Consider the following 27,765-nt stretch of genomic DNA (forward strand, 5'->3'; position numbering starts at 1 on the left):
CTAAAAACCAGACCCGCCCAGATATCAGTCATGTTGGTATTTGTGTTAACCGACTGTGCCAAGAGAGCGGGGATGATGTAACCGAACAATTCATAGAGTCTGTTTTTTTCTAGTCTAAATTCCTCCGCTAATTTTACATTAGCCCTGCTTTTATATACTGTATGTCCCATATTTTTCTTTATAAGGAATGAGGAAGGCATTAGGCGACGCCTGACTTTCACATTCTTACACCTTTCCACTTCAACCTATCACAACCCAGTTTAAAATAATACAAAAGCGACATATAATACATGGACAGCTCAGAGTTAAAAGTGCCGTATCGGTTTTAAAACTCGTCGTGACCTCTCGGCGGCAAATGTTTGGCCTTCGTGGATCGACAGTAACGTGGGAGGGGAGGGGGGGGATGTGTGACAGCTGCCGATTCTCCACTGAGCTCCTTTGTTGAGACACAGTGTGTGAAGCCGTCTAACTTCACCACAGCAGCCACTCTGCATGCTGCCAGACTGGTTCAGCCAAAACCTCTCTGTGTCACCACTGTGTGACCGTAAAGGTGTGTGAGTGTGTGTATGTGTGTGTGTTTGTGTTTGTTTTGGGGATTAAAGAGCTTTTATACAAATACAAACATTAAGACAAATGAGAGAATTCTAACTTCTTTTCTTCTTTTTATGTTTTGTGGCTTAAATTTAAGATTTAGATGAGAACATCTTAAAGTTGAACTGAGGCTACACGGGGTTAAACTGAGGTTAATCTGGGTTTTGGCCGTTTGTCGTTTGTTTTAAACATTGTGTTGATTGTGTAATTTGTGACGAAGAGCAAATAAGTGTTTTTAAAAAAGTGAGCACATGTGGGTGTTTGTAAGTGGTCGTGCCCTCAGGTATGTTTCTGAGCAGGAATGTCTTGTGTCATGAGGCGTGTGGAGGCAGGAGGGAGCCTCTTCTTCACAGGAGTGTTATTCACGAAGTCTGCGATCAAACACAAACACACACACAATCACAAATATTGTCATCATCATTTTTCAAAAGCAGAGAACTTCCTGCCAGCGTGACACAACCTGAGATTTTTAACATTAACAGCAAACTTGTGATATTGGATTTAACCTTATTCTCTGCTTTTTATCTCCACATCATTTATTTGGGTTTTAATCATGCATATAACACTGTAAACTTAAGTTAGAGAGAAACTTCTGCTTGGAGCTGTGTTACCACACCCTCTCCTGCCTCATTGTGGGGACACACAGCCCCATGCCAACAATCCCTGGCATGTCTGGGTCTTAAAGGACAAATTATATATATATGTATTTATGTTTTTAATGGTGCAAATAATACAATAACCTTAACGTAGTCACACACAGATACACTTCTGCTTTAAGCTCAGTTTCCACACCCTCCTCTGCCTCCTTTTGGGGATACTCAGCCCCATGCCAACAATCCTTGGCATGTTTGGGTCCTAAATAGGGCAGTCATTGTGGCGCACAGTCACACAAGGACTCCTCTCTACCCCACAAGTCCATATTCTGTGAGTGTGTGTGTGTGTTAGTCCTGCAGGCTCAGGGGCACCTCGGCAGGACCTGATCCTCCACACTCGTCAAGTTTGGACAGGTAACCGTAAACCACCTATAAGGTCCACGCCCTCCGCCGCGCCGTTGCGCACAGGTAATGTGGAACAGGAAGTGGCTGCTGTCAACCCCGTCGCTGCTGTTGTGGATTGAAATGCAGCGGAGTGTTTGAGACTTAAAAGAGCTGCTTTTGGTTTTGCTTTTATTATTTTTACACCGTTTGGATTCTCTTTTTTTAAAAACAGGAGGAAGATCCTCATTTCTGTCAGGAGAAGATGCGGCTCCGTGAGACGCGCGCGTTGCTGGGACTTTTGGTTTGGACAGTGTTCGGGTCCTCAGGTGAGAAAACGCAGGGAAATATTCCCTCTCGGCAACAAGCAGATGTTCATCTAATGTTTGGTGAAGCTTCGTTGCTTGTTTGAGTTTAAAATGTCAGAATAAAAGTAGGAAAACATCCTCAGGAAACATCCCGGACTTCTCTTGACAACATTGTGCCAAATGGGTCGAGCTGTGATCCTCTGTTCGTTGGGTTCAGACGTGCTCAGGTGTGGGAGAACGCAGAGATGCACTCGTGGGAAACTGTGTGGGTGAAACTGTGTGGGTGTGAACGCGCAGCAGAGGCACCATTACATGTGATTGATTGATTGATTGACAGGGGAGATGAGAAATGACTGCAGCACATTTCATCAGCCCGAGCCTTGACTTCTAGACCTCCATTTTCAAACTGTTTATGAGGCATTTATGGAGCTTCCTGGAGGCATGAATTCATCACAGCGTCATTAATGATTGACCAAGCAATCTGCTGCTGAGCTCTGAATCATATTATTAAGCTCTGCTGCTTTGTTCTTCCCATAACTTAATCCATTTCTGTTCCCAGCAGCCTGGTGGAGCCATAAACATCTGTGCAAATGTTCTCTATTGGTGTTAAATATGATCCTTCTGAACTCTGTGATGTCCCCAAAACACTGACTGTTTGCTGTCACGTCGAGAAGAACGTCAGCACACGATCCCTGTAAATGCTGCAGATTTGTTCTGTGCTGCTTTCGAGCTTTCACAATGTCAGGCGGACGGTTTCTCATATCTTAACACACACTCGTCTGTGAGTGACTCCAAACTGCAGAGACATTTAGATGAATGCAAAGTGGCCTGAAGCTCACACCGTGGAGTCCTTTTAGGTTATAAATTTGATTTACATCCTGTAGACTGTGACGTCTACAGTCCCATCAGGTAATAATCCACACAGCCATAATAGAGGAAAGACTTGTAGAAGATTATGTGACCGGTCTGTGAAACATTAATCTCAGTGATGAAATACAGAACAATGAGAGGAAGTAGATTTGTTTATGTTGGTATGTAGGTTTTTTTGTTTGTGTGCTTGTAGCTGTGCAGGTCTGTAATACAGCCAGTGTGTTTGTACTCAATCCTATTTGCTAAGCAAATGTGTATGCAGGTATATATATTCATGTTGTTCCTATTTTTTTGTATATATTAAGAGATCATTAAGCATTGTTAACATTAGGGCTGCGATCAACCATTATTTTCATGATCGATTAGTCTGTCGAGTGTTTTCTTGATTAATCGATTCGTTGCTTGGTTCAGAAAATGTCATAAAATGTGTTTGTGTTTCCCGAGCCACAGGATGACCTCCTCTAATGATATATAAAATAATATATATGGCCAGAGCAACTACATATATAGACATATACAGAAAATAAGCATACAGAAAAAGAACACGTGGATAACATTGAATCAGAGGCCGTCAGTTAGTTTTTAACTGTGACCATGATAAATAGGCTATTGATTATTGACCAACCTTAAACCTACTTTTAAAATGTCTGTTCTGCAATTTTTGGTTCTTTTCAGCCGACAAATACTTTGAAAACTGATTAACATCTATGTGCATTAAGTTGTTGGTGTATCAGTCTAGTTACACAGGAAATACTTTGATATGACAGTGTAAACGGATGAGGCTCCATATCAACAGAAGTTTGACCACAGTACACGAGGATAGGTGTGTCTGGGACCTCTGTGTTTACTCAAGCATCAGACTGTGTGTGTTTGGTTCCTTTTGTCCTTCTCGAACTGATGCTGTACCTTAGATTAACATCTGCTTTGTGTGAACTCGCTTCTCTGGTTCCTTCCTCCTCTCTGATGTAAGATATCATCACGATACTTTAATGACCTAACAGTTAGTCCTCTCAGATTCAGCTCTGCAGGTCATTCAGCTAATTTGAATGATATTTTTATGAGATAGTGTAATGAGCCTGTTGGAGTGTATGATTGTGCAATATCCAAAAAGACTGATGTCTAAACACGAGAATCTGTCGAAGCATGCACTCAGACATTCTACTGTGCAGCTGAAACAGGACGACACTGGTCATAAAGATCCTTTCTCTCATTTTACTTTGTAAATATGCTTTAATTTCTTTCACCGTCTGACCTGTGTCCTCAGAGTGCCTGCAGACGGTGGTCCGGTCCGGCAATGGCTCGGTGGTGACGGTGTCCACCGAGCTGCCTCTGGATCAGTGTGCCGTGTGCACGGTCAGCGGAGTGAATGACACAGAGACTTCCTGCCACCCCTCTTTCACTCTGGTACCTGAGGAGGAGGTCAAGCTGCTGTTCAACTGCTCGCAGCCGATAGAGCAGTCTTACACTGTCACGGTAACTCGGGCCATCGGTGAGTGTTTTTAATTTGAAATATACAGAAATGACGCCTCATCAAATCATAAGGTTGTTAAGTCATAACAACCTGTGATGTTTTCCCTTGACTTTAATTGTAATCCAGAATGTACTAAAGACGCCTGCAGCCCAGCGACGGTAGAAACTCAACCCATCCTCACAGAGTTCAGCAGAAGCTTCATCTGGGAGCTGAAGGCCCCCGAGAAGACGGTGGTGAGTCTGAACATCCTCGGGGACGGACTGAAGGAGACGTCCCAACCGTGCACTGATGGATTTCAGTACTTGGTGGCCACGTCCAAAACAGACAGCAAGAGTCAGACTCAGTACTGTCGAGGCGGATCGGTGACTCGTCTGGATCTGCCCAGTGAAGCCGTCGTGTCTCTGACAGTTCAACCAAAGGCTCAGGTGGAATCTGTGTTTCAGGCGTCTGCTGGACCGTTAAGTAAGAAACGTTTACTTAATACACACACTTTATTTTATTACAATGATGTTTTTAGTTGGAGCTGTTCAAACGTACCCAAGATATAATGGTCACTTAATATTTGCCGCTAAACATGAACGAATTGTGGTTATGTGCACCACACATACACACACATCACTAAATATACTGTAGCTCCAAACTTTTTCGATACGTTTCTAATGGTGTATTCAGCCCGCTGTAGGAAATCCCTTTTGAAATTAGCTCACACTTTGTCCTCCTCCTCCTCCTCCTCCTCCTCCTCCAGAGGGCCGAACGATGGTCGTGAGCGTCGATCCCAGCACCACTGCCGTCGTCAGCCGGGATTCGGGCGAACCGGAGTGTGAAGTTTGCACCGTTGATGGTTCTGTCCCGAACTGCAGCCCGACAGAGAAGACGCTGACCAACGTTGACAAACTCTCGCTGGAGTTCAGCTGCCCCAAACCCCAGGAAATGTACAGTGTGAAGATGGAGAAGAAGATAGGTGAGAGCTTTGGACACGTTATACAATTTATTTCATCTGCCAGCAAAAAATGGGATTGATGCTCGTAAAATAACTACACATGTATGGAAGACAAAGACATAACTTACTTATCAATAAATATATAAATTTATAATATGGTCAATTAGTAAAAAATATATAAAAGTTAGATAAATTAATTCCTAGATTATTATAATAAACAACAATAATATAATAATGTATTGCAATGTTAAATAAATTACAACTTAAATCTGTAATTGAATAAATAAATATTGATCATTCATATGTATACGACACTGTTTACTCAATTTCTACTAGTTCTACTATAAATTCGAAATTTTAATTTCATTTCTGTATTTTCTGTTATATACAGAAATATACAAATATTGAAACAAATAAAATCTGAAATGTGGAAATACAGAAATAGAAATTGTAGGAATATATGTATGTATTTATTAGCTCAATACATTTATTTGTGATTTTTTTTTTTTTTGGGATGCAACCTAAGATTCCTTTAATTATTACCTAATCTGCCAATTATCTTCTTGATTTAAAAAATTCTGGTTTTATAAAATGTGAGAAAAGAAAAGTGTCAACCATTTTCTCTCTGTTTCTTGACTCAGAATGCACACAGACGTCCTGCGCTCCTGCGGCAGGAGACGTGGATCCCAGCCTCTTCGTGGATTTCAAAAGATCCATAACGTGGGACATCAAAGTCCCAGAGAGAACCGTGATATCTTTGGATTTCACCGGTGCTGGACTGAAGGCGATTTCCGGAGCAGAAAGCTGCAAAGATGGCTACCAGTACTCTGTGAGTACAACCAAAGGTGACGGAAGCATCAAAGATCAAAGCTTCTGCAGGGGCGGGACGGTGTCTCACCTGGATCTGCTCGGAGCCACGACGGTGACGGTCAAGGTGCCCAAAGAAGGAGAAGTGGAGCAGAAGGTTTTCAGTGTTAAAGCAACACCAAGAGGCAAGAGGCTTTTCCAGATCTTTGCTCACACACACACACACACACACACACACACACACACACACACACACACACACACACACACACACACACACACACACACACGCCCATTCAATTTATTTGTATAGTGCCAAATCACAACATACTGTATCTCAAGGTACTTTACCACTACACTACTACACTACCACTACTTTATGTACAATACTATTATACTGAATTATTAGTCTATGGTTCAGACAAGAAAGAAAGAGAATGAGCTATAAGTGTGTTAACGTATTATTTTATCAAACTAAAAATGTCTTTTACATAATTATATCACAAATATGGTTCATTAATCATATTGATATAATTTTTAATTAAGCTGTGTAAATCTCCTACAGTCACTGTTGGGTAACCAAATGCTAAAACTTATAGACTAGTTTTAGTTTATTTTACAAAGCCAGTGATCAACTTGAGAGAAAAAATGTAAAGTTACAGAGAAGCCTTATACTGACGTGAAACATTAAAGTGATGTGTAGTATTTTGATACAAAATTTCTCATTTTACTTGAGAAGCCATTGTTCTCAGAATGTCTGGGCTCTTTGGTGTGATCAGTTTCTTATCGCGTTTCTCTTCAGGCAGCAGAATAATGTCCGTGACCCCTGACCCCAAAACCATCATCCTCATCACCAGGGTGTCAGACGAGCCCGACTGCAGCGTGTGTGTGGACAAGGCTCCTGAGCAGAAATGCAACCCGAGGCATCTGAGAATCGTAGACCCTCGCAACACGTCCGTGGAGTTTACCTGTCCTCACCCTCAGGATGTGTTCAGGGTGGAGATCAACAGAGAAATTGGTACGAATATCAGATTATGGTCATTATGGATATTTATGTTGTTCAAAAAAATATGTTTCATTGGGATTCTCACAAGTGCTTCTCGGCCACTTTGCAAAATGTATGATCGACAAATTAAAAATAGACAACTAAGAGTTCGATTTCCAAGTCTGTAATATACTGTGGTCTTTAAACATAAGTATAACTCTCATCCAACCAGTGGAGAAATACAGTGGAATGAATATTTTTTTTTAAAACAATGAAATCAACGAAGACCGAAATATCAGAGCCATCTTGTTATGACCGTCAATGTATGTATTTTTTCTGGAGATTCTCTGGATTTTAAATTTTACCTTCCATTTAAAACATTTTCAAAGTCCTAATAATTAAAAGAATAAGCACGTAATGTTCTTGATGATGTTTTTCCCGCACAAACCCCCAAACTAAGTGAGTTTGTTACAAGTTTTCAGTCTAGTTAACAATAAAAATGAAAATGGTTTGGTTTTTATACTCATTTTTATGCCTTGACAACGCAGCAATTTGAGTCTCTGTCAACACAAAACTCTTTGAAAACCTAAATCCCCGTCTCTTCCTCTAACTCTATGATCCCCAGACTGCACAGAGACGTCCTGCTCCGGTGACATCGTCCAGGCCGAGTCGTCGCTGTTCCCCGACTTCAACCGCACCTTCACCTGGGACATGAAAGTCGTCGCCACTCGGGCTTTTCAACTGGACTTCCCGGAGACGGGAATGCGACAGATTCCCAACAAGGAGGCGTGTCCGGACGGTCACACGTACACTCTTATCACGTACCTGCGTGGGGTGACAACCGTTGGGACCTTTTGCAAAGGGGGAACTGTGACCACCATCCTGGCTCGCTACAAGGGCCGAGTGTCTCTGGAGGTGGCCGGGGACACGAAGCTCAACCCTGTTGACTTCAAACTCAGAGTTGGACCAGAGACCAGCAGTAAGTTGGCGAGTTTTTGGTCACGATAAACATTTGGTCCATCGCACAATGGATTGGAAGACACCCCTTTAGAATATAGAAATCATATAGTAACAATTAGAACTATAAACATCAGTTATAGCTTTATATATACTTCTTTGTAATGTCCTGTTATTTACCCTATTGTCATTGATACAAATGGGGTGGACAAAATAATAAAAACACTTCGACAGCACATCAAACATGATCTTATGAAACCCACCTGCCCTTTTCTTCTGCTAGTCCAACACACCATCAAATCTCAGCTGGCCACGTAAAGATCATCACTTCTTATATAAACTTTAAACAATATTGTCAACAAAATCACATGTTTCCTCTCCAGATAAATGCCTTTTTTATTTAGTCTTGACATCAAGACCTTTTCAATCTCAGCAATCATTGCTTCTCTTAATTATTATTACTGATATTTTTACTTTTACTATTTTTCTTTACAGGCTGTAAATACCATATAGTTGCAAGTCAAAGCGTAAGAGATAAACCGTATATGTGCGTGTTTCTAACCATCACATTCTCTCCTTGTTTCCCTCCAGTGACTGCCATAATGAAGGTCAATCTACCACGAGGTGTATCAGACACAGACTTCATGGCAGCCAACTATCCCGCTAATTTCCCCGATGACCAGCAGATGCAGTGGGACTTCACGGTGCCCGGCATGCACAACTACACCGTGCATTTTCGGGACCACACGGCACCGGAGTGTCTCAGCAAAAAAGTGGAGGTGGAGTACAAGAAAGAGGACAAGAAGGGGAAGACGCTGACTCTGACGGACGCTCAGCCGGCGCATCAGCAGGGCAACTTCAACATGGTGCTGAAGAACTGTCAAACCAACCAGACGCTGCAAGGACTCACCCTGAACTACACAGTTTCTGTGATGAGGAGTGGTCATCCAGGTACGGTGTTCAAACTTAGATCCAAACAGACTAAATGTTCCATTCAATGAGCCATAATTAGGAAGGGATGTGTATGTGAATTTCTAATGGTGCATTTTACAAAAGGCGATTCCACATTTTAGATGTTGTAGGATCTATGATAAAACTGTCTTGATACATGATGTTGATGAATGTCGTCCGTGCTGCGTTTCCCTCTCAGTTCTGTGCACCGTGGATCTGACCAGTCGACGAGTGTCCCTGCAGATAGAGAAAGTTGGTTCTGATCCGTACTGTGAGATGAGCATCGGCTCCAAGGTTGAAAAGAAGATAAACGTGGCTGCAGGCACAAAGGCCAGTCTGTCCTTCCTCGACTGTCCCAATGAAGAAGTGCGCCTGACTGCCAGTGAAGTCATCGGTACAATTCTTATTATTTCTTTATATATAGCTGGACGATGAAGATTTGACTTTTTTTTTTTAAGAATGGTTCATTAAAGCAAGTGAATCAGCATATTTCATAAATGTCGACCTTCATCCTTGTATTTGTTGCCTAAACTGATCCTTTACATTGAAAACCCTAATATTCTCAATCTCTTTTAAAACAGGCTGCGAGAATGTGTCGTCGTGCTCTTCGATTCGCCTCGGTTTGCCCAAACTGGTTTCCTGTCTACCGATGCCCCTCCACAGCTTCACCTGGCACATCGACGTCCCTCAGGACGGCACAGTGAACCTGGTGTCGCCCAAGGGGGGCTTCCAGCAGTCCCTGCCGGCCCAGAGGTGTAATGGGCAAGTCTTATTTAACGTGGCAGAGAGGGACGGGTATTCGCTCGGAGATTTCTGCTTTACTGGAATCATCCAGAAAATCCAGGCGAACGCCAACGTCTCCATCACGGCTACGGCCAAAGACATCAGCAAGTTCAGGGGGCCTTTTCCGAACGTCAGCTTCAGTCAGGAGATCCCAGGTAAAACGAGGAATGTGCTGTAGCTAATGATTATTTTACTTTATTTTACGTAATGATTATTTTACTTACTTTATTTAAAAAATACCTGTGGGTTTGGGACTTCAGGTCAAACTAAAATGTAGTACATGCAAATACTTTTGAGCAAATAATAAGCAGATGAATCTATAATGAAAATAAAATTGGTTGTAATGTGCCGTCATTTTGATCTGGAATAAGCCGTGGAAAATATGTTCTATCTGTTTTACTTTGAAATTCCACTCAGGGGCACTGTTGTACTGCAAATGCTGGAGACACATTCTGAATGTATTGACCAGCAGCGACTCACACTTCTGAGACTCAGCATGTTTCCGCTCTTCTTTCAGAGACCTTTATTTACAGAATCAGCCCTAAGCCGACCTCTCCCACCCTGCTGGCCACCCCCAACTGGCCCCAGGGTATGAAGCCGTCCTCCACCATGTCCTGGATCGTCACCCTGCCGAGCCAGTACCAGGCGCACTTGCAGTTTGTCAACGTCAGCCAGCCCAAGTGCCTCGACCGGCACACCGCCATGACGGTGAAGATGCTGGGCTACGAGGAGGAGATCATGAGCCGCAGGGAGGACGAGCAGGCGGAGGACAAGCTGCTGGTGCCGCAGAGTTTCTATCTCAACATGTCCAACTGCATACCGGAGGAGGGACACTTTGCTGCAGTCACCAAAATCGTCCTGCAGAAGAAGACCAGTAAGAAAGCACTAGTCTCAGCCTTTGTAGTGCTTTCTAAAAAAAATACTTACTTTAAAAACTAAACAAATAATGTTTTTTTTATTCCCGCCACAGATCTGCTGGCCATCCTCCTCGGGATAGCAGGAGCCCTTTTGCTTGTGCTGATAGTGCTGGCTGTGGTCTGTGTCGTCACAAAGTGAGTACACCAGAATTATAAAAATAGTAATATCAACAACTTTGGTTTATTCAGCGTCTACCGAGGTACCGGAGGCCGCTTCACAGAGTTAGAAAAGGGGAATAAAGATAAAAACAAACCGAGGACAGGAAAATATGAGTGGAAATGTTTGCTGTGAAGAAAGTAGTGGTCAAAAACCAGAGGGTTCAGAGGGTAATGATTTCTGACGTGGTCAGCTTTAGTAAGTTTTATAATATGTGGGTCCGTATTTAACAAACTATTAGAAATCCCATTCTGCGCACAAGTACAAAATAAATGAACGAATCCTCCACTTTTACTTTTAAGCACTTTTGAAGCTCATTATCATTGACTATGATGAGTTTGTTGATGATGAATTATTATTATTATAACAGTGGAATTTCCACTTCAGTCAAGTTTTCTTTTGTTTGTTTGTTTCCATTTTATCCAGATTATAATCGTCTTTCTTTTAATAAGCTTTCTTTGATCAATTGTTGACATATTATATTTTATTAGATATTTTACTACATTTTGTCAGTTTTGAGTCTTTACTCTTAAGTCTGATGAAGACTGGGTCCTTGTTTCTAAGCAGGTCGACGCTGTCTTAGATAAAATGATATTTATTTGTATTCTGGCAGCATTCTCAAGCTCTCTCTCATCGATTCTGCTCTGCATCATCTTTTCAAAACAGGAAAAAGAAACAACAAAGAATGAACAAAGAATCCTCCATCTACATCGCCAAGGGGAATGTCTTCCGCCCGGGTGACCGTCATTTCACCAAAAACCGCTCTGACAACGAGTCCCACGTCTACGCCTCCATCGACGAGTCGATGATTTACGGACATCTCCTGGGCGACACCAGCTACGCCGACAGCATGCAGGACCACTTCAACGGGATGCCGGTGGACTCCTATCAGACCTTTACGGGCCCCAGTGATGGACAGCTGCCGGTAATCAATGAACCGGATCCCGAGCCCGAGATGAACCAGTACAAGACGTTCCTGGACCCCTCCGAGTCTTTCATCCCGTCCCGTCCGCGCACCCCCATCACCCGGGAGGACAGCCTCGGCTTCCAGGACCGCAGGATGGTGGACAACGAGCTGTACACGTTCAAGAGCACCGGGGACATGAACACCATCCGGCTCTCTGCTGTTGACCTGGAGCCGGAGCCGTCGATACTTGAGGATTCCTTGTAGTGGGTCACAACTGGCGCTGGGTGATGGACGGCTGTTACTCCGTACCTCTGGCCTGTGCTGATGTGAATGTCCATGTCTCCATCACACACAGTGGACCCGAGCTCCATTTACGTTTTAATGTGACGCTCGTCGTCTTCGTCGGTTAATTTCTTAAGCTTCAGGAGCAGAAGCTGTGATCGTCTTCTTTGAAGAACAACATTTTGGGAGATACTTTTGCTTTCCTGCAGAGTTCGGCAAGAGCACGGATTCCAACCTCATGTCTGTGAAGTAAATATGAAACTCCTGCCAGTCGCTGGTTAGCTTAGCTTAGCTTAGCATAAAGGCTTGAAACAGGACAACAGCTTGACTGGTTCTACTTGAACTCACTCACCCACCAGCACCTTTTTATATCTCGTTTACTTTTACTCCGTGCAGCGACTTGTTCATCATGAGGGTAATATCGATGTTCTCCGAATTTTCAGCAGGAAAGCGAAACACTTATATTTCGCAAAATGTCAAACTGTTCCTTTTAAAGTTTGATTTGTTTAGATTTATTAAATCTCTGACTGTAGCTGTGTCTCCAGTCGGGGGCCGCATCCTTCGGAGGCTGCACTTGAAGGCGGATTGCGTCCAAGCAGTGTGACGAGGCTGTCCCATTGCAGAGGCTCCTCCCAATGCAGCCTTCCATCCCTGAGAAGCAAAGCCTCCAGTGGGTGAATCCTTCGCAGGACTCATTGTCGCTTCATTTTTTTCAAAGCAGACCTTTCATTTTGGTTCGGCCCACCAAGGAGGAGGATGCAGCCCCTGAATTGATACACAGCCCATGTGACGTGGACTCAGGAGTAGGAATGTGTTTCTAAATGTGTTTTTTTATAATGTTTGATAGTCTCTTTTAAATATTTTTGTCTTTACTTGTAAATACTGCTGTTTCTTTTGCAATAAATTCTTGCTAAATAGCTTGTTGGGGAAGCACTTCTCTTCTTGGGGGTAATGGGAGCCATCACACTTCTGGACACAGAACAATTTCAACCACAGGAACTCCAGCCATGAACAACAGGTGGAAGGAGGGTGTGGAAGAGACGACTGCAGAGCTGCAGCCAGTGTTTACTGTGGAGAAGAAGTGTTTCACTGGAAACAACACACCCAGACGCCATGTTCACATAGTTGCATCACATTTCTCGTAGCTGTAAGTGTGAAGAGTCTGCGTTTGTCTTTCAGTTCTGAGCCTTTAGGGTGCGACATATTCAGTGTTAAATCATATTCTGCAGGGGATAATTCTGTATAATTATTATTCAGTCTTCGAATAAGTGAAGGAGCGGTGAAGTACCTGACTCCATTTAAATAGATTTGATTTTGTTCAGTTTTCAGGCACACGTCGTTGAAATTAAACACTTTTATTTCGCAGGTCCTTTGTCGAGCTGCTTCTGACACTTTGAATAATAATCTAGTAATTATTAAGAATTTATTATTTCCTCACTTCCTCATTTAAGACTGAATAACAACATCAGGGGTCAACAGCAGCGCCCCCCTATGGTCACATCATAGCATGCATATAAAGATGGACGACATATCAGCTCTCCGAAAAGTGTCTTGATCACCCCCTGGTGGCTGTCTGCAGCATAGATTATGAATCCTGCCTCCTCCCTGTCAGTGGATGGGACATGGACCCAATTTAAAAAGTGCATGTCATAAATATTTTTCTCCAAGATGGTTTCTGATTTTGTCCAGGCTGGTACCAAATGCAACGCAACCAGTGAAGAGTTCACAATAACTCCTGTACCTCAAGCTCTTTGCAGTTCACACACCGAACCAGATTCATCATGTTAATTTGTGAGTTTTCTACTCAGCAGACGTGACCATTGCACAGAGCTGTTTCCAGTGTTTCTGCCAAGTGGAAAACTAAAGCAGAGGAAACTGTCGCCTGGTTGTTGGCTGCAGCTTCATATTTGCTTCATATCCTCTCATATAAAAACTCGACAAGAAAACACAAAGTGACAATAGAGGAACATTCTTTTGTATTTTATTGATTGTTTTCTTCAGCTTATATCAGGCTTGACATTATAGGAGACTACAAAAACTAGCAAGCTGAAATAATCTTAAAAGAATTCTCAATTAAGGTGTTTGTTTTCTTTATGTGTCTTATATATTATTCTGGCTCCATGTGCGTCTTGTCGGGAAACTACAGTAGTTATTATTTGTGAAGGGAGGCCTGAGTTTAAACCAGCGGTTCTCTACCAGTGAGTTGAGGAGCGTTTTGTAATAGAGATGTGGAAAAGTGAAGTTACACCCAGTTTTTTATGACTGTGAAAGGTGCCAGCACCTTCACACAACTCTTATTGCTGGAACATTGGTATTTTGAATCATGGACATCTAACAGCCTGCTTATGTTTTTATATACTTGGAGGAAATAAAATTTGTGTACATATTCTTTTTAAACAAATGATAGAAGATGCAAAATTACTGATGCCTTGGAAATAAGACAATGTCCCATAATTTCTTTTTTACTCTCTACTGAACTTTTTGGGTTTCCTTGGTTTTACTGTGGCCATGGAGAAAGCTGCAAATTACACATCACCGGGTCTATTTTGTGAGAAATAACCACTTCATGACTTTTTTCCATTTGAATTTGGTTTCAGGTGAAAAACCAGCTGAGAACCACTGGCTTAAAAACTCCTTTAAACTTAAAAGTAGCAGGCAAAGTGGCGTTGCAGCAAGAGTACACAGACAAAGCAGCTATGAGCATGCGGAGTCACTGATGCGATAAATGTGTTCAAACAATGTTGAACTGGCAGACAGACGCCTTCTCGTCACGACAGTTCTCGTCAGACCACTTCCCACGAGCGGCCCCGGACAGGCTGGCACAGTTCTGGGACTTGCCGCCATCCGGCTGAGGGGACCGGGAGTTGGAGGTGTCCCAGTTTTTGTATGTGATGCTGGAGGCGGTCTGGTCCATCCAGGTGCCCTCGGTGATCATGTCGTTGACGCCCAGCCAGATCTGCTCATCCGGGCCGATGCTTTGGCGGACGTAGTCTCTGAGCTGGTCGTTCTCGTCGCTGGATGTGGGCGTGCCGAGGACTCCGCCCATGGCGTTGCAGTCTTCGCTGGCGGTGTGATAGCCCTTCTTCACGGGGTCAGCTAAGAAACACTTGCCATGGAACTTTATGCCTTTCAAACAGACTAAAGAGGGACATACAAGAAAGTCATGTAAAAATAAACTGTGATTCAGTGTCACCTTTAATTTTTTCTCTAGCGATGATACTAGTGCTCTGTTTTCTGCTCTGAGGTTGTTAAGATATCCTCAGAAAGACGCTTTTCATCAGCACTGAAGATTTGTTGGATGTGCAGGAACAACTGGATATCATTTAGTGTTCTGCCCTGGAGAGCAGACCAAGGTTTGCCATCTGTCTTCCACATTAAGAGATGTGGTTCAAACGCTACACATGTATCCCATCTGTCTTTATTTTGAAAAGAAGCAGAGCTCAGTCTGTTGGATACAACTTGGAAAAATATCTGTGGTGTTATTGATGTAGCTCATGTCATGATATTAAAGGATTTAACAATTTAAACCATGTCTCTTTTTTATGACTTGAATGTGCCCACAATCTGTAATCTCGACATTATTATTATCCACCTTGAGCTAATTAGTATAACTTAACTTTTAGAACAGATGTGATCACACAGTCATGATTGGACCAAAACAGTCATGTGACACATGCAGTTGGAATAAAATAGGTTAAATGATAATAATGAATAAATGAAACTAATATACAGGAACTTTCCCAGGTTGGTCCACTGGATTGCAATATGTCTGCAGGTTTTTAAAAAGGCCAGGTGTGAAGCGCTGCTGCACCAGCAGATACATTATGTTGATATTTACTTATGCTAACTGCTAAAAACACTATGCTATGACAGTTTAAATTAATATAGGCTCTAATCCACTTATGCCTCTGCCTATTAAAAGAAATTGCACATGTTAAGCATTACTGATTTTCATGCAGTTGTGCACTTTGCCTGATTAGGAGTCCACCTTGGTTATCGATCAGACTAACACCACTGTTAGTATTCATCAGGACCTTCATGTGTCCGTGTACCTGTTTGCAGGGCCTGTTGCTCCTTCAGGTGGTTGAGCTCCTCGAAAATGTCGTTGATCTGTTTCTGCAGCTTCTCGATGGCAGAATCATTTGTCGCTTCTGAGTCCAACAGCAGCAGAGACACAAGAACGTTCATATCAGTTGTGCATAAAAAACACCTCATAGAGTAAAAGGAAAATCAAGAAAATTCAATTTGACAGCACAATCTCAACCAGCCCATAACAAGCTTCCATTCTTCATAGGCTCTGAAGAAGAGGCTCTGAAGAATCTACCTTTTTTCACCGGCTTCTTCCTCTGCTGCAGCGAGCAGTTCACCAGCAGAAGAACTCCCAGCAGCACGCACACTCCTCTGAGCTCCATGATCAGACCTGTGGAATGAAACTGTTCCGACGTGGACGTCTGCAATTTATCTCTCTCTCCCTCAGTCTCTCTCTCTCTCTCTCTCCTTCTTACACCCTCCCTCTCATACCTCAGAACAGGGGGAAAATACTCCAGTCCAAAACTGTCTTTTGCAGGAATAACAATTCAACCTCAGGAGCCTTAAAGGATGGTGTGGATGTGTTTGTGTTTGTGTGTGTGTGTGTGTGTGTGTGTGTGGGTGTGTGTGGGTGTGGTCCAGGTATTACTCATGTTGTAAGGACCTAAATCTGTTTACACAGTCCCATTATGGGGACCTGTGTTCCTTATGGTGCCACAAAAACAGCCCCAACGTAAATTATTACATTTTAAGACGAATACATATTTCAAGGTTAGAGTTAGGTTCGGTTTAGGTTTAGTTTAAGGTTAGGGTTTTGCAAGTAGTAACTATGTGTGTGACTGCTCCAGGTATTACTCATGTTGTGGGGACCTAAATCTATTTACACAGTCACCTAATGGGGGCTTGTCTTCAGACAACCAGACCCCATAACATAAATGATTAAATTTAAGCTGAAGATATATTTTTACGGTTAGGTTTAGGTTCGGGGTTATGTAAGTATTAACTGTGTGTGTGTGTGTGTGTGTGTGTCTCATCTGACTCCAGACACTTAACCAGAGCCAGGTGAGGCCTGTAGGTGGAGCCAGGCAGACAGGGCGAGACCGTGTGGAAAAGGTTAGGACATAACCTGGTGCAGCTTTCATCAAAGTGTATGAAACAGAAATAAACACTGACTCATCTGTTGCATAAAAGCCTCAATAACCCAGGTAGTTTATTTTTGCCTTAAAAAGAAAGAATAAGACTTTCTTTCCTAAAAAACGGCCAAGAGGTGCTTTGAAAGCTCAGAGTTACCGGCCTCATTCGGAAAGAATGTGATTTCCAGGTGTTTTTGGCTGCAGTGAAGCACTGAAATCAAAAGTTCTTCAATCATTACATTTGAAACATCTCATCATTTCATGAATCCTTCTATGATGAATTTGTATCTTTTAGTTTCAAACTCTGCAATGAGAGCTCAGGCCATAAATATGAATTTGCCTGGGAGCTGTTTGCTGCACAACAACAGGCTGCGTGGAAACGGTCCAGTCACATCTGGTGTTTCTGTGAAGACTTCAGCTTCACACAATCCTCCACCGACACGTGGCAAAGACAGAAGGACGCACAGAGGCTGGACTTTTACTGTGAACTGCAGCTTAACTGATCACTTATCAGTGATAGTAAAATCAATTAGGAGTTGCTGCCTAACGTAATGTAAATCCCATCTTTTTGTGTTTATTAAAAACATTAACACCACACTGCATTGTCTCCATTCTCCAAGTTTCAGCAAACACAAAAACAAGCAGACTCTACAAATTAAAAGTTTTATTAGAAAACTACGTTTACATGTACACACATCATGTAGATACAGTCCTAACCGAGGAAGCCGACTTTCTGCCTCTTCTTTCCCAAACTCTCCTCCTGCCGCAGCAGCTTCATGAGCGGAGCATGAAGAGCTTTACCGACCCGTTTACCGGCCTGGAGACAGAAAAAAAAAAACGTATTCATGCACAATCAGATAAAAAAAACATTTACATTTAGAAAATAATCAATACTCTGACATTTTGGTAAATATACTTCATGCATATTAAAGATGCATCAACAGCTTCACCCGTCTGACACAATAACCTGGTTATTAGCTCAAGGTCGACTCTCGCTGCTTTTGTCATAGTAACGATTTATAATAATAGAAAACAGCACATTATGCTAATGTGGCAGCTGTGGAGGGAGAGGGCCAGATGGTGGAGGAGGACGGCCGGACTCACCTGTGTCATTTCAAAGATGCTCTCTGGATCCAAGCTGCCTCCGCCCACCTTCCTCGTGCAGGTGACCGTGCCCTTGTGTGTGACCGAGATGATGAGGCTCGCCACCGAGCACGCCTTCTCCTGCAGCGTTGCGTCCACCACGTGTCTGTGGCCCACCTGCACATAAACAGTGTGTACGTGTCATCGTTTGTGCGATCGTGGGCTTTATAAATAGAGTACCAGTCAGTGAGCTCACCTTGCACAAGGTCACGATACAGGGGACGTTTTCTACATTCAGTCTCATGCAGTCATACGGGTCGTCCGACAGCTCAATTTCCTTTGCCCCCTCCTCATCTGCGGAAATGTGCACTTTGGGAATTCTGTCGGTAATGAGGTCAGAAGACTTTTTTATAACTGAACAATATAACAGCTGTGAGAGATCTCCGGCTTAACAATCCAGACTTAAAACAAACAGCAGAATGACACTTTACTTACTTTGTGTTGAAGAGCGCTGCTTTGATCGCTATTGAAATGGCATCGTACAAGTTTCCATCGCACTGCAGGAGCTGTAGAAACATACAGGAGTGAAATATTATCAATCAAATAAGCAGTTCTTAGGGCAAAAATCCTACAAAACTCCTTAAAATGTGGACAGACGATGGCAATGTGCGACCACCCACCAGCACGTCCACGTAGAGCACCCAGCAGTGTTCTCCTGCACTGATACACAGACTCTTAAGGTCCACACTGTGTTTGTTGTTGAACACTTTGTAGAGAGTGTTGCTCAGCTCCGTCCCCAGCTCGTCGCCTCCTCTGCCCTCAAATTCGGGGGTTGCATTGGCCGAACTAGTGAAGGAAGGAGAAAACAAGACAATAAACATGCGCTGTAACAGAATGTCTATCCGTCTGAGTTTCTATTCTTTCTTGAGTTAGTGGGAAAGAGGTGAGGAAGAATATGAAGGGAGAGCAGAGACTGACTGAGCCTACTACACCGCTCCACATGCATGTTGAAAGTTGATTGTGAGTAGGTTCACACATCACCTGGATTTGATTGTGTTACATTACACAGGGAACAGACTATACAACTCCTCCTAGTGGCAGGGAATCAATTAAACACTACTAAACCTGTTCACCTAAAATTTAAATATATTAATTATGACAAATGTCATTTTGATACAGTAATTGGGTTGACATGGATTTGTTGAAGACCAAACATTTCACAGTTTTTTTATCTTCTTTCCCATAACACTGAGGGATTCGTTCCAGATCAGATGGGAAAAGACCAGGTGACTGAGTTTGAATGTGTGTGTGTGGTGTGCTATTAAAATCCCATTTTATTGAATATACATGTGTATATATCTAATGGATGGTAAATGGAAAATTGAAGTGATGAAAGGAAGATTGAAGTTAATACATTCTGAGTAAAAGTATAATTAGTCAAATTGATTAACTTGAAAACTAAATCTCACTTGATTCTTGTAACTCATGACTTTGTGCACCGCACCTACCAGTCAACAAAGAACTCCAGGTAACCTTCATTAGGTACCAGGGGCCTCGGTTTGCCAATGTCCGCCTTAATCCCAACCAGCACTGCAGTGTGGCCCTGACGGAGACACAACACAAAATCATAGACTATCAGTCAGTCGGTGAAAATACACACAACAAAAAGGGAAGACACAATTACAATGTGCTAGTTGTGTGCACAAGAAACGAGTCAGAGCCTGTTTTAGTTTAAAGAGAAAATGAAATGAATGTTGGACTTGAGCTGCAGATGCTGAGATACTTTGTAGGTGTGTGTTCCAGTACTTATATATGTGTGGGGGTCATTGTAAGCATAGACATGGAGGTGTATAGACGTTTTAAATAAATAAAGGGTTAAGGTTAAGGGTGTGTGTGTGTGTGTGTGTGTGTGTGTGTGTGTGTGTGTGTGTGTGTGTGTATATACCAGTGTGACTTTAGCAGATCCGTCGGTGTTGGACACCACGTCAGTCTCTATCTCCACGTGTCTGTAGTCCTCACAGCCTCGTCCATCCACCCTCAGATCATCCTGACGGTCAAAGGATCAACATGTCAACAACAACAACACTGGCTCTGTTAGCAACGTGCGGACGCAGCTCGCCTTCCGGCGTCGTACGGCGCAACCCACAGCTCCACAGGGACACTATCTCGGCTGGAGAGTTAGATACCGACGTGTGAAAACGAACTCACCCGTATTCCGTGTAAAATGTAGACTTTCTCCGCCTCACTGACTCTTACAGTCGCCATAATGCTGTGAAAACCACCGGCGGCGTGTGTGTGTGGGGGTCGCTTTTCCTCTACGTCATAAAAAGACGACGGCAAGAAAAAGAATCACTCTCGCTTGTTTTTGTCTGATTTGCTCACCTGCGCGTCCCGGACGATGAAAGAACCCGCCCAACCGGTGCAGCCAGACTTCAACATAAAAACACTTCTTTTTAAAATAACCTTTCTGTGCGTTTACGGCCTATTTCACATGTTATTATGTATTTCAGCTGAACATAGTGTATTACAGCGGTTCACAGAGAAATAAAGAGTCTCACTCTCACTGCTGAAAGGAGCCGCTCCCTGTCAGACGTCACTCAGGGCAGCAGTGCTACACACACACACACACACACACACAGACAGGGAGACACTTCCGGGTTGGCTCTGCGGGGTTTTGTTGTCCCTCCGCCCGCAGAGCTGTTCTCTGGACCCGAGGCCTGTTCGGAAGCTCGGCCGTAGTTTCCACACGGTCCGCACACCCACGACCGGCTCGTCGGAACCGAGGAGGCGGCGGAGAGAGGCGGAGAGAGGCAGCGGGAGCAGCGGGGCCGCGGAGAGCAGCTGCCCGGGGATCGGTGAGGCTGGGCTGGGGCTGAGATATCAGGAGGAGACTCCCACCCCCATGGTGGATCTGTTTTAACCTCACAAGCCTCCAAACTACCAGAGGACTTCAGGGAAACTTGTGCTGAGCCGCCGGGAGACTGCGAGGTTTGTGTTTCACAACATATCGACCCTCTACTTGTTATGTAATTTAATATAACGTTAAATTATAACACCGGGAAACACAGAGATATCCCGGCTGCACAGTTACTTCCTGCTCCGGGTTACTTAACTTTCTGGAAGTTCACTCATTGCATACCGCTGTGATCCTCATGATAACGGTGCAATCAGCACCAGAGGTTATTTTAGCAGCAGAAGAAACCTCTGCTCAAAGGCACTACAGCAGGACAGTTCATTTAAATCCCCGTTATTAAGTTTTATTTTGTTTCCGTTATCCTCCATTAAATCAAACTCCAAAACATGTGCAAACAAAGATGCCATGTGCATTTTCTTATCAGTATAATGAAAAGTAATTCTGCAAGCAATTCACTTTCACTATCAAATCATTTGTCATCCATATATTTATTATATATTCTTTCAATCATATGAATCGAACTCAAACAGAGTGAATGCAAAGTTTTCCAGGTTCAAGCTTCACACAATCAGGAGTTCTGTTAACACTTTACCTTTCAAATCTGATCTGAGGTTTCCCGTGTATTTACCCCTCCAGTGCCACAGATTTCCCTCAACTCAAATCCCAGTTATCATCATGTATGACCCTGTCTAAATACCACGGAGGCACCGTGTTTGGTTACTGCTGGAAAGATGTGATGAAGTTGAATAAATACACCCGGGGGAAACGAAACTGAAATTACAGGTTTCCACTTTTTCAGTATCACAAACCTCTGATTTCACAAAATCTCAGTAAACTGACACCGTTAGTTGAAGGGTTATCTCACCGGGAGGTCAGATCTATTTCCTTCTCATCTCTGCATCCCACACCTCTGAGTTCTTATCATCCTAACCCTGCCCATGAACATTCCTGTAAATCATTGCCTGGATATGTGTCTGTGCCGTGTATACATCTGGAGTTAGTTCCCGGACACAGGGGGCTGTAAACCTGCAGGGACGTCATGATTAGCAGCATTTCAGCGGCTCTCAGCGGTTGAGTCTTTTCCTCTGGTTTTGTACACATGAAGAAGGGCTGTTCTCTGGAGAGTTTCTGTTACTTTCAACTCATCCAGTCAGTCCCCCGAAGTGTAAACACATAGTCAATGAGTGAAAGAAGAAATCTATAGACTTTCACAAAAGAATCCATTCACTGAGCTGTTAATGAACCCTGGTTGTTCAGTTTCAGTTTCATCCCAGGTCTCTTGTGACTTTGTGTGTTTCGGTTTTATCTGATCATCTGCATTTTCAGTAAACATCCTTTTTAGGGCCCCTTTTTTTTAAATCTTTTTGTCTGGTGGAGTAAAGTTATTAAAGCAGTCGAGCAGTTTTCAATCTCTGTATCCCCCGTCCTGGAACCAGTTTGACTTGAAATGGCTCCGCTTCCAGCATCTGAATGGGTCTGACACACAGTCACATGGATGACTAACAGTCATTTTGACTGATGAAACCAAAACCTGCTTAACGAGGATTTCGTCCAAGAACTTGAAATTGTTTTGTCCTTTTTCTGACGTAGATGTGTGAAATTGCCTCGATGAGATTGCCTGTGCTGAAACTGGAAAAGAGAAGTGGTTGGGTTGAAATGTTTGTTTTGCAGAATTCTACGGTTCCTTCCTAAAAAAATATATGAATTTCACGTCTCTGTTAGCCTAAATGTAAAAATATAACATTTAAATAGACTACAATGGAAAGTAACAAAAAAAACATTGATTCCACATAGTGAACATACTGAGACAACAACACATACACATAGCTTTTAACGGAAGTTGTATTCCAGGACCTTTTTGTTTAAACCAGACTTGACTTTGATTATTTTTGCTCCCAGACGTGTCGTTTTCACTCACCCATTAAACTCCTGCCCTCTGTGAACACGAGTTTCTGCCAGGATCACTAACCGGGCCCTAATTGATACGGACTTAAAAGTGAGATTAGTCTATCGCTAGGTTAAACCTAATGGTTGGATTGAATCCTCAGGAATGTCCAGACTTTTTAAATACGCTAACTGAAAGCTCAGGTTTAGGTTAGAACTACACTGAGGTCCAGACGTCCTCAGGGAAGAGGCAGTTTTATTCCACTCTTTGTTATGTGTATAATAATGAGGCCTATTGTAGGTTTTCTGCCATTTTATCCTCTTTGAAGTCTCTTCATCTTCGTCCACACACACTCAGACCGATCGCTTATTCATCAGCCTCGTCTCCAGACAGACCTGGACTCACACTCAGGTCCAGTGCAGCTCACGATTCAACTGTGTTTTAAGACCAAATGTGAATTTCAGCCTCTAAATCCAACTCCATCTTCTTTTTGGTGTGAGAGGAAAGTTGGCCTCCTGGGATCAGATCAGTCAGTGTTTGTTCCTCCTGCAGTTAAAGCTTCCTCCAGAGATTTGTCCTCAACCTCATTTGCTGATTCTCTTTATCTTATTAGTTCCCATCCTTCTCCATACTCCTCAAGGATGTAGTGTCCTCATTAGTTTGTTAACACAGACCGCTAATTGTTGAGGGACAGCACTCCTACAGTTTGAATGCAGTCGGGACATATCTGCTTACAAAAGGGCGATTGACTCCTTTCCCATTGCCAGTAGAAGAATTCTCTGTGTGCAGAGTTTGCAGCTTCATCTCTTGATCGATATCTGGGATGTTTTGGCTTCATATTTGGATAGTGGGAGGACGTGGAGATGCATCGTCCATCTTTATAAACATCTTTATCAAGAAATAATCAGCAGATTAATACTCATTATGAAAATAATCACCACTAGCAGCGCTACGATGAAACCACAAACTTAATCCTAATCCCCTGTCTAACTCTGTCGTTCTGTTTTCTTTTCATGTCTCTTCCCCTCTCGTCGCAGTATGTGGTCGAGGCCACGGGCGTTGTAGGATGAAGAGCCCGGCGCACCGCACCAGGGACATCGAGCGCCAAGCTGGCTACCTGAGGCCCGAGCACTGTGCCCCTCCCCCGCTCCGCAACAGCTCCGACACCATGTGGTTCATCCGCGACGGCTGCGGCATCGTGTGCGGCGTCATCACCTGGCTCCTGATCTTCTACGCCGAGTTCGTTGTGGGGTTTGTGATGCTGCTGCCCGCCAAGAACATTATCTACAGCTTCTTCAACGGGGTGCTCTTCAGCAGCCTCGCCTTCCTCGCCCTCGCCTCTCACGCCAAGGCCATGTGCACAGACCCGGTCAGTAAGACTAAATTAGACTATAGGAAACGTATCAGGTGACACCCAATGTAACAGATACTACAATTTATTTTCTCCCCCGTCTCACCCAGGGAGCCGTGCCTAAAGGAAACGCTACCAAAGAATTCATCGAAAGCCTGCAGCTCAAACCAGGACAGGTGGTGTACAAGTGTCCCAAGTGCTGCAGCATCAAGCCGGACCGAGCTCATCACTGCAGGTACACTGACACCGAGTCAATGTGTGAGAAGATTCATTGCAAAACCCTGCACCCTGATTGTGAATCTGGGCGTGCAGCGTTCTGCTGATGTGTGCAGCTTCCAGGGGAGAGTCCTGGAGAGCCTCTCCCACAGGGACTCCTCTCCTCTGCGTTCCTGCCCCTCCCCCGTCTCCCCTCTGTGTTTTGTTTTAAGGGGTAGCTATGAGGCGTCTCCCTGTAGACTCTGCAGCTTGATCATAGGGAGTTTCCTCTGTGGCTGCTCAGTGTGCATCCTGGGATCTGGAGGCATGAAAAGTGCAATAACACTGCGGAGTAATTGAATTGTAACGGCAGTGAGTCAGTTTGAAAGAAATGGATGATTTTCTTTTGCTTAGTATTGAGTCATCCTTGCCTGTGGTTCAGATGACACTCTCGTCTCTAATGACCCGTAACAATCATATATTACACACAGTTTGGGAGCTTTTGAAACTGCTGAAGATGGACTGACAGTCTGTTATTAAAGTTCTATATATATATACTCCACATCTAGATTGGTCTGTTGCCTATTTTTGTCCCATTTTTTCACCGTCATGATGAATGTGTGTGTGTCCACAGTGTGTGTAAACGCTGCATCAAGAAGATGGACCACCACTGTCCCTGGGTGAACAACTGTGTCGGAGAGAGCAACCAGAAATACTTTGTGCTCTTCACAGTGAGTGTTGGAGCACGACATGATGCAGAATAATGAAGGAATCGCATTAATGCTCACCTCTTACATTATTGTCTGATTTTGTTTTTCAGATGTACATTGCACTTATATCCTTCCATGCACTCATCCTGGTGGCTTTTCATTTTGTGCTCTGCTTTGAAGAAGACTGGACAAGTGAGTTACCACTTTCCACCAGTGACTGTACTGGTTTACCACCTCAGTTTCAAGGGACTGGTTGGGGGTAGATCTTCTTGAATGGAAAACTGCAGGATTATAATTTTGATTTATTTTAAAAAGGGCCTAGGATACATTACTATATATATATTACAAGTCATTTTTAGCATTTAAAACCAATCAGTTGGAGCTGTATTTTCAATGTACAACTCCATTTCCAAAGGTTTTATACAGCTACCAAACTTCTTTTTGAAATGAAAACTCTTCCTCTTCTTCCTCAGAGTGCAGCAACTTCTCTCCACCAGCGACCGTCATCCTCCTCATCCTCCTCTGCTTTGAAGCTCTCCTCTTTTTGATCTTCACCGCCGTCATGTTTGGGACTCAGGTTCACTCCATCTGTACCGATGAGACGGTGAGTGAGGCTGCGGTAATTTCTCCTCCTCGTCGCTCCACTGTGACCCTCCTGAAAATGAATTTCAGCCACGTGCCCAGTGTCAGTGATGACGGTTGGGTTCAGGCAGTCGAGTTAGGATGTAGGCATTTTGTTTTTTTCTGTTTGAACATGCCCGAACCCAACGTTTTGCCGATTCCAGGCATCTGCAGCGTGACAGAACTCGACCCGAGCCCAAATATCATTTCAAATATTTGTCCGAACCAGGCCCGATCCATCGAGTTTAGTTAACCGGGCACAGGTGAAGGTTATAAACAGGAAAACAGTTTGCAGTGGAGCTGCAATTTATGCCTCAGATCTGTCATCCTGAAGTACGTCACACAGGGTTAATGGTTCTAAATTCACACAGTTGGTGTTTACAATAATACTCCGATGTAAATAACAACAGGTAATTGACAGTTTCCAGGGAGATGAACTCATAAGGTATCTGCTCCAAACCCCCATTAGGAGGGTGACTCACACTGTCATAATATCCACCACAGAGATCATCTGTTTCAGTCGACTTCTGTCTCATAGAGCCGTGTGTGTGTGTGTGTGTGTGTGTGTGTGTGTGTGTGTGTGTGTGTGTGTGTGTGTGTGTGTGTGTGTGTGTGTGTGTGTGTGTGTGTGTGTGTGTGTGTGTGTGTGTGTGTGTGTGTGTGTGTGTGTGTGTGTGTGTGTGTGTGTGTGTGTGTCTCATCAGGCAATCCTGGGAGTGGGTCACTTCACCCTGATAAAGACTTCAGAGAGCTTTATGCTTCATTTTTAAATCCCTGTGGTTATTTTTCTGTTTGTGCATTCAATTTTAAAGACGCAGCTTTATCTTCACAGTTGATACAGCCTGTATTTTGCATCAGCTTTGAATTTGAGTGTTGGAGACTCTTTCTATCTTCTCAAGTCTTCCATCCTATCTCACTCCTGCAGGGTATCGAGCAGCTGAAGAAGGAGGAGCGACGATGGGCCAAAAGGTCTAAATGGATGAATCTGAAGTTGGTGTTTGGCCATCCCTTCTCCGTATCCTGGCTGAGCCCGTTTGCTAAACCCGACCACGGCAAGGCGGACGTTTACCAGTACATAGTGTGAAAGCCGGAAACGAAGCTGAGCTCTGCTGCTGTGGAATAAGACTGATCGGTCCCGGGTCTGACGTCCTATTGGCCGGACCTGAACGAGCATGAACTCCTTTCAACCACATACACATTTTCTTTCATTTATTGAAATTTCAGGGTATTCTAGTGTTGTTGTTTCTTTACATTTTATAGTTTCCCTCTTGGTGCTGACTGAGATTAATGACGTGTAGCTCAACAAAACCAACTGAGCAACTTGCAAAGGAGCACTTACTAAGAGTTGGTGAAACGACACAGAGAGAGTTCCGCCTTCTCCCGAGTCCATGTTCCTGCATCATTTCCTGCTTCCAATACTAAACAATGGGAACTGAAGTGCAGGATTTTTTTTTTGCACGGAGCAGCACTGTCCATGTATTTCTTTTTTTTTTTTCACCATCTCTGTGATCCTGTCCTGTTTTTTTCTGTATTTCTCTTGATGCAATAGTATTTAGCTGGATGCTGCGGATCATGTTGCCTTAGAACAGTGCATTAGTGAACGGTGGCATCTATTGTTTTTAAAAGAAATGTTGTTTTTGCCTTAATGTGAAAGTCAGGGTGAGACACCAGTTCATATTGTTTTAAATCCCGAGTCTCGTTGAAGTAAATGGGGAAAGTAGTCTGACTTTTGGTGGATTTGTTCAGGTGATCTTTGTCCATTTGATAAAGTTTTGATTTACTCTGTGGAGTTTTTGTTGGAAGTAAACCTCCGAGAAAGTTAGAACAAATCACATGTAAGAGCAATATGAGTAAGTTTTTAGTGCTGTAAGAAGAAGTAGAGAAGCATTAGTCTCACAGTGGCCAGTTAAAGTCTTAATCCTTAAGATTTTAGTCCTGGTTGAT

The 27,765-nt window shown here is 43.4% G+C and overlaps 4 protein-coding genes across 4 annotated transcripts; 2 read left to right on the forward strand and 2 right to left on the reverse strand.

The window, feature by feature from the left end:
• Window positions 1-1,644: 1,644 nt before the first annotated feature.
• cdcp1b (CUB domain containing protein 1b) lies at window positions 1,645-12,278 on the forward strand. The gene is made up of 13 exons (XM_034599168.1): window positions 1,645-1,894; window positions 4,008-4,232; window positions 4,341-4,676; window positions 4,960-5,175; window positions 5,796-6,146; window positions 6,764-6,979; window positions 7,572-7,925; window positions 8,495-8,854; window positions 9,054-9,248; window positions 9,436-9,792; window positions 10,155-10,511; window positions 10,608-10,689; window positions 11,378-12,278. Exons 1-13 carry the CDS (start codon window positions 1,831-1,833, stop codon window positions 11,880-11,882), a joined length of 3,618 nt encoding a protein of 1,205 aa, XP_034455059.1. The 5' UTR covers window positions 1,645-1,830; the 3' UTR covers window positions 11,883-12,278.
• A 2,267-nt stretch (window positions 12,279-14,545) lies between these two features.
• LOC117770123 (tetranectin-like) lies at window positions 14,546-16,425 on the reverse strand. Its single transcript, XM_034599186.1, has 3 exons — window positions 16,225-16,425; window positions 15,953-16,051; window positions 14,546-15,038 (listed from the first exon to the last, which is right to left on the reverse strand). Exons 1-3 carry the CDS (start codon window positions 16,310-16,312, stop codon window positions 14,632-14,634), a joined length of 594 nt encoding a protein of 197 aa, XP_034455077.1. The 5' UTR covers window positions 16,313-16,425; the 3' UTR covers window positions 14,546-14,631.
• Window positions 16,426-17,711: 1,286 nt separating this feature from the next.
• Window positions 17,712-20,488, reverse strand: exosc7 (exosome component 7). The gene is made up of 8 exons (XM_034599177.1): window positions 20,354-20,488; window positions 20,091-20,192; window positions 19,654-19,748; window positions 18,826-18,991; window positions 18,641-18,711; window positions 18,402-18,525; window positions 18,167-18,322; window positions 17,712-17,879 (listed from the first exon to the last, which is right to left on the reverse strand). The coding sequence occupies exons 1-8, from the start codon at window positions 20,408-20,410 to the stop codon at window positions 17,775-17,777; spliced, it is 876 nt and encodes a 291-aa protein (XP_034455068.1). The 5' UTR covers window positions 20,411-20,488; the 3' UTR covers window positions 17,712-17,774.
• A 13-nt stretch (window positions 20,489-20,501) lies between these two features.
• On the forward strand, window positions 20,502-27,561 carry zdhhc3b (zinc finger DHHC-type palmitoyltransferase 3b). The gene is made up of 7 exons (XM_034599176.1): window positions 20,502-21,133; window positions 23,982-24,313; window positions 24,406-24,530; window positions 25,125-25,221; window positions 25,311-25,392; window positions 25,674-25,804; window positions 26,747-27,561. Exons 2-7 carry the CDS (start codon window positions 24,011-24,013, stop codon window positions 26,903-26,905), a joined length of 897 nt encoding a protein of 298 aa, XP_034455067.1. The 5' UTR covers window positions 20,502-21,133; window positions 23,982-24,010; the 3' UTR covers window positions 26,906-27,561.
• The last annotated feature ends 204 nt before the right edge of the window (window positions 27,562-27,765 follow it).

This window comes from Hippoglossus hippoglossus, chromosome 11, assembly GCF_009819705.1.
Source record: "Hippoglossus hippoglossus isolate fHipHip1 chromosome 11, fHipHip1.pri, whole genome shotgun sequence".
Lineage (NCBI taxonomy): Eukaryota > Metazoa > Chordata > Actinopteri > Pleuronectiformes > Pleuronectidae > Hippoglossus > Hippoglossus hippoglossus.